This window comes from Myotis davidii, unplaced genomic scaffold (genome assembly GCF_000327345.1).
Source record: "Myotis davidii unplaced genomic scaffold, ASM32734v1 scaffold64, whole genome shotgun sequence".
In the NCBI taxonomy this organism is placed as follows: Eukaryota; Metazoa; Chordata; class Mammalia; order Chiroptera; family Vespertilionidae; genus Myotis; species Myotis davidii.
In genome coordinates, this window is record NW_006296226.1 from 4,274,003 (window position 1) to 4,280,217 (window position 6,215).

At 34.0% G+C, this 6,215-nt stretch overlaps 1 protein-coding gene across 4 annotated transcripts in view; it reads right to left on the reverse strand.

The window, feature by feature from the left end:
- The window catches only part of PTBP3 (polypyrimidine tract binding protein 3), a 78,197-nt gene extending 71,994 nt beyond the window's left edge, over positions 1-6,203 (reverse strand). For 2 of the 4 annotated variants that reach the window (XM_006771187.2, XM_006771186.2), the window contains exon 1: positions 5,988-6,203. In XM_006771187.2, coding sequence (XP_006771250.1) covers positions 5,988-6,053 — 66 coding nt within the window. In that variant the 5' untranslated portion in view covers positions 6,054-6,203. Of the gene's footprint in view, positions 1-2,396; positions 2,512-3,694; positions 3,729-5,987 lie in introns of those variants that run through there. The other 2 variants (XM_006771188.2, XM_015568776.1) reach the window with 2 other exon arrangements.
- Positions 6,204-6,215: the final 12 nt, after the last annotated feature.

A 6,215-nucleotide genomic window follows, 5' to 3' on the forward strand; every position in this document is an offset into this window, starting at 1 on the left:
TGAAAAATAAAAAAGACTTCTGTGCTGATAAAAAAAAACAAAAAAAAAACAACAACTAGCAACATAGCAATATCGTAAGTTACAAAGTCAATATGCAATGTATTTTACATATTGACAATAAAATACCAGTTACATTAGCGAAGAATGGGATGCATTTGTGTGCCCACCACCCAAAGGTTAACTGGATGGTGGGCACAGAGTGCAATATACAGATCTTGTATTGAGATGTAAACTTGAAACATATATGATCCTATTAACCACTGTCACCCCAATAAATTTTAAATACCTTAGCATATTATTCAAATTTCAGGAAACCAAAACCAAAGAGAACAGTCTTGGGGAAAAAAACCACCTTATCTATAGAGGAATATAGATAAGAATTATAAATGTTTCTTTCTCATCAGAAACCATACAAACAGTAAGAACGTGGAGTGAAATATTTAAAGTTAATGTTAAGGGAGGAAAAAAACCACCCTATCGACCTAGAATCTATATAAAACGTGTCCTTCAAAAGTAAAGGAGGAGCCCTAGCTGGTTTAGCTCACTGGATGGAGCGTTGGCCTGGGGACTGAGGGGTCCCAGGTTCAATTCCGGTCAAGGGCATGTACCTTGGTTGTAGGCACATCCCCAGTGGGGGGCATGCAGGAGGCAGCTGGTCGATGCTTCTCTCCCATCGATGTTTCTAACTCTCTATCCCTCTCCCTTCCTTTCTGTAAAAAATCAATAAAGTATATTTTTAAAAAAAAGTAAAAGAGGAATAAAGACTTTCTCAGACAAAAACCAAGGGAATTTATTGTCAGTAGATTCTGCAAGACACGTTTTAAAAAATTCCTTGGGGAGAAGCAAAATTATATAAATCAAAAACTTGGATCTACATAAGGAAAGAAAGGCTGTTGGAGAAGAAATAAATGAAGGTAAAATAAAATTATTTTATACTTATTCCTAAATGATCTAATAGATAACTTCATTTAATGCAATAATATTAACAATGTATTTGGTGATTATTGCATATGATTACATATGATTAAGTGAAATGAAGAATAACAATGTCATAAAGGACAAAAAGAAGGCATTGGGAATGCTCTAAAGTATTGTACCAATTAAAAAAAAATGACTGACATTTCTAAAAAAAAAAGTATTGTACCTACACTACACACAAAGCAATATACTGTTATTTCTTGAAAGTGGACTTAAGTGAGTTGTAAGTGTATATTGCAACCACCACTAAAAAATGCTTAAAGGAAGTATAATTAATATGCTAAGAGAGGATAAAAAAAATCATATAAAATACTCAATGAAAACCAGAAGGCAAAAAAATAATAAGAGGAAGAAAATAAAAACAAGTCAATAAATAGAAAACAGTTATGTAAAAGGTAAATATTAATCCAACTAAATTAATCATACCCTGAAGTGTGGTCTACATATATCAACTAAAAGACAGAGATTGTCAGAGTGGCTTAAAAAAGACCTAACTATATGTTATCTGTAAGAAACCTACTTGAAAAGAATAGGTAAAAGACAACATTCACAAAAAAATGGTAAGTGAATGGCTAAAGATCACATGAAAGGGTGCAAGTACAAAAGGTTAACGCAAATTCTAGTTAAACCCACTAGAATGGCTAATGTAAAGACTGGCAATATCAAATATGAGCAAGGATCCCAAACTCTTGACCCCTGAAAAGCAACATATGGAATCCACTCTTGGCACTGGCTACAACTATTTGTTTAGTCATTATATTCAGAAAGCAAATAGAGGAAGATAAATAACTGACTTTTTAAAAGACTTATTTAAATTCACTAATTTTGGTTTATATCCTATATAATAAAAGGCTAATATGCAGATCGAACGGTGGAACGACGGGTCGCTATGACGTGCACCGACCACCTAACCTCCTTTAAGCTCTCCTCAACGCGGTAGCTGCCCCCTGATGGTCAGTACATTCCCACAGGGAGAGTGCTGCTCAGCCAGAAGCCCTGAGCCGGCTTCAAATTTTTCTTTTAGTTATCATCAAAATATATTTTTCTCCACAAGAAAACAGGCATGACAGTCCTTTAAGCATAATTCCTCAATCCAAATGATTGTTTTTAAAATGCCTCATGTATTCATTTTTTACCAAACTCTAGAATCATAAATTACATTTCTGATAAGACCAAAACAACATTCACTTTAAATATTCCTTCCTGCAGTTTCTAATCTCTATCACCCCTAAATGAGAAAATGACTTAAGTATATCAGAAAAAAACAAAGAGGGGCTGGAGGGAAACATCCCACCAAAAGAGGCTCCTCCATTTATTTTCAAGTTATAAAATATGCTCAAAGTTTGCCAAAGCAAGTAATTCCACCAACTTCGAAAGATAATATAAGCAACAGTTCCCAATTATAATCTTGGACATACCATTGTTAATCTCAAATGCTGTATGCTGTACTTATGCTTATTTTTTAAGGTGTTTTAAGAATATAAATGTCACCAACAGACCCAATAAATGCAAATGGGGGAAGTGTGGAAACTGCTAGGAGATGATAGATAAAAAGTAATGTAACAATGTTATATAAAATACATATCATAAAACTATGAATTATTTCTATTTTCTACACTGATCTGAACTATAAGTGGCTTCTAGAACCAAGTTCTCAACTCAGCTATACCAAACACCAGCTAAAGGGAACCTTAAAACGCCCATTTATATTGTAAAAGCCTCATGTTGTTTACCACCACTGACTTGATTTATATTGTAGAATCCAATAAATGAGAAGACTTTGATAAAACTAAAATGACTTATAACTTAGGAGTGTTACTGTGAAATATTAATTATCCAGCTCTCCTCCTTTAAGACAAAATCCTCATTACTGGCAGCTAGGTATAATAGGGGGAGGGGGTTGGGGTGGGGTGGAGAGCCAGGCTCTGGAGCCAGGAGGACATGGGTTTAAACCAGGGGTGGGCAAACTTTTTGACTCCAGGGCCACAATGGGTTCTTAAACTGGACCGAAGGGCCGGAACAAAAGCATGGATGGAGTGTTTGTGTGAACTAATATAAATTCAAAGTAAACATCATCACATAAAAGGGTACGGTCTTTTTTTTCAATAGTTTTATTCATTTCAAACGGGCCGGATCTGGCCCGCGGGCCGTAGTTTGCCCACGGCTGGTTTAAACTCTGGTGCACTATGCCTTGAATACAAATTTTCTGAACCTATTTTTTCATCTCTAAAATGGAAATATTAATACCTACCTTGAAGAACTGTTATAATACTTAGTGAAAATACACGTAAAGCAGCTGGCACATAGTAGAAATTGAAGAAACTTCAGCGGCTGTTATAATTGTATTACGTATAAGCATACCCAAGAGAAGATATAAAAAAAGGACACGATAGCAAAATAAATCTGAACCTAGGTTACATTTGCTAAAACAAAACAAAATAAACACACACTATGATAGTTCAAGTGAAACTTTGGGCTAAACTTTTTGCTCACATTTTAGATATACAAGATAATATTGTGGCCTCTCTTAATAAATATGTAAAATCCAAAAATAGCTATAAGAGCACTTAGTATGGAGCTAAGTGAAAATAAGAGATTATTATCAGACAATAAAACATATCATTTTATGAACAGGTGAGATGATTTCACCATTGGAAAAAAAATGCCAAAACTAAAATTTAAAAATGCTTATTAAAGGATAGTAAAAGATTCCTACCTTTAAACCGACTGCTATAAGATCTGTAACAACACTGTATGGAAAAAGTAAAAGAGAAAATGGAAAACAAAGTTAGAGAACAAGTTTCTAAAAGACAGATAATAAGATTAAAGAAAAAAAAAGAAAAAGCATTATAATAAAAATAATAAAAATAAGAATGCAATGAGTTGTGAAATGTTAATACAAGGAAAAGTGATGGGACAGCCTAGCAAAAGCATGATGTAAAAGCAAAGCTTCAATAGAAATGTAAGAAACTAATAAATCAAACTCTCTTTTAGTATTTAGGAGAGTATAGTTGTGCTTTAATAAAATGATTATGTTTATTCATTTACCTCTTTTTAACAAATCCAAACCAAAACTTAAAATCATCAAAGTTCATTCTCTTAAATTACTGGTATAAATGACCAGTCTAAAATTTTAAATGAAACAAAACCAGTAAGTGGATTTACAGAAATAGCAGCTATTTTGCAAATTTGCATATACCACCCAAAGAGCTCACCAAAATTCAGCTAAGATAGTCTCTCAGAACACATCAAATTTCAGATATCAAAATTTTCAAAGACTGGCTTTTAAATAAAATCTACCACATCAAATCTGTGTTGGAGGATCTCTTGGTAAATTACATAATTGTCTAACCACTATGATATACATCTGAAACAAATATATAATTTTAAGAATAGTAACAGTTAATTTAACTTAAAATAAATTGTATATTTAAATAAAAGTTAACTAGGAAAAAACTTTAAATATAAATTACCTCGAGAGGAAATGAACACACACACAGACACACACACACATAAGACAGTGGGATTTGAGGGAGAACTAGAAAGATGTTGACTGGTGATTTGTTGTTTTCTAACTATTCAAAATAATGAAAAGGGACCTTTTTCTGGCTGTGGGAAAATGTAGAAATTTAATTAGCCTTCTGAAAGCCAAAATTCACTGTGTCAAAACCACATTCCTTAACACCAAGGTGTAAAAACCTCTATAAAGTTCTGCTGAACAAAAATCCATCTCTTCTAACTCCAAAGAAACTGTCTTCCCTTGTTTGTCTACCTAGCTTTTAAAAGAAAACTGTAAGTTCTATATATTGTTAATAACACATAATATCATTACTTAATAAAAGTAAACAAATTTATGACTTTGGACTGTTTAATGATGCAAATTCAATTGCTTTAAACAATAACCATGTAGATTTATTTTTCCTTAGACTTTTGAAAATTGAAATTCATTTGTCTAAATTTTAAATGTGATAAATAACTGATGTTTTGCATAAAAAAATGACTATGTAATATACTGTGGTATAGGTCCTGCTACAAAGTAAATCATGCACCTACTGGATCTCCCAAATGAACTTACCTTCCAGTACCTTATTGCCCTTATTTAAATCATGAAACTCATTCTTAGCTCTAAAATCGCATATAGAGTGAACAGAACTTAAAACACTGTCCAAAATAGTAAGCTTGCACTTCATGTTGTCCATGATTTTAACAGCCAAAATGCATAACCCAAGAGTCCTCTATATTACCCTCTATTTTAAATTTTCCAATACAAAAACCTAACCTACTTTCGTATCTCAAGTCAAACCGCTTTACAATTCACTATACATAATGAAATACTAATTTCACAGCCTTCCTAACTAAAACCAGTGACATAATTACACAAAATAGCAAATTTTACATAATGAGTTTTCAACAAATCTCCCAGAGAAGCTTCAATTAAACAATAAAGTTTCAATTAAATAAAAAAACACTTGAAAGAACCTCCAACCATAAATGAAATGTAAAACTGAAACTTGTCTAATGTCTCTTAGCAGCGTACAATATGCATTCAAATGAGTTAATCCAATATAGCATTTAGACTTAATATTACGAAAGTAGGATAAATGAAATCCAATGAAGGTAAAAACTGTTGTAAGATTCCACGGTCTTTACACAGCATGACAGCAATCATCGACTATCTGGCAACACGTACACGGCTTTTACTGTTTCAAATAAGTTCTGCATATTCTACAACCGATGGGTTTACAGAAATCGTATCATCAAAAGCACGTCAAAGTCCCAACAAAGCTTCGAATGCCTACATAAGTGATCTGCAGGTGCTAACAAGAGCTGGACATTTTTTTAAAATTCTTGATGTACATATACTACGACCTTCAATTCACGAAGATCCTCATCCAGTCGTTTCCTTAAATAAATATGAAAATATCTGTCGGGTCCCACCCCATATCGCTGAATCCCCAAGAGAAATATTTATGTCAGTTATTCTAAATCTCTTGACTTTGATCACAGACCTCATTAACTTTTAGAGCGTTTGAAGGCTCCCCGGAAATGGCACTTATACAATATTTTGCATACATGGCAGGGGGATTCACGAAGTTTCCTGGGGGCGGGGGGGAGGCGGCCACGGTTCTCCAAACGCCTGGTGTACAGCGATCGTTAACACAGCTCCCGGCACAAGCCCGGGGACCGCGGCCGGTGCCCCCGCACGCCGAAACCCGCGTGGGGCCCTGGCTCCGGCA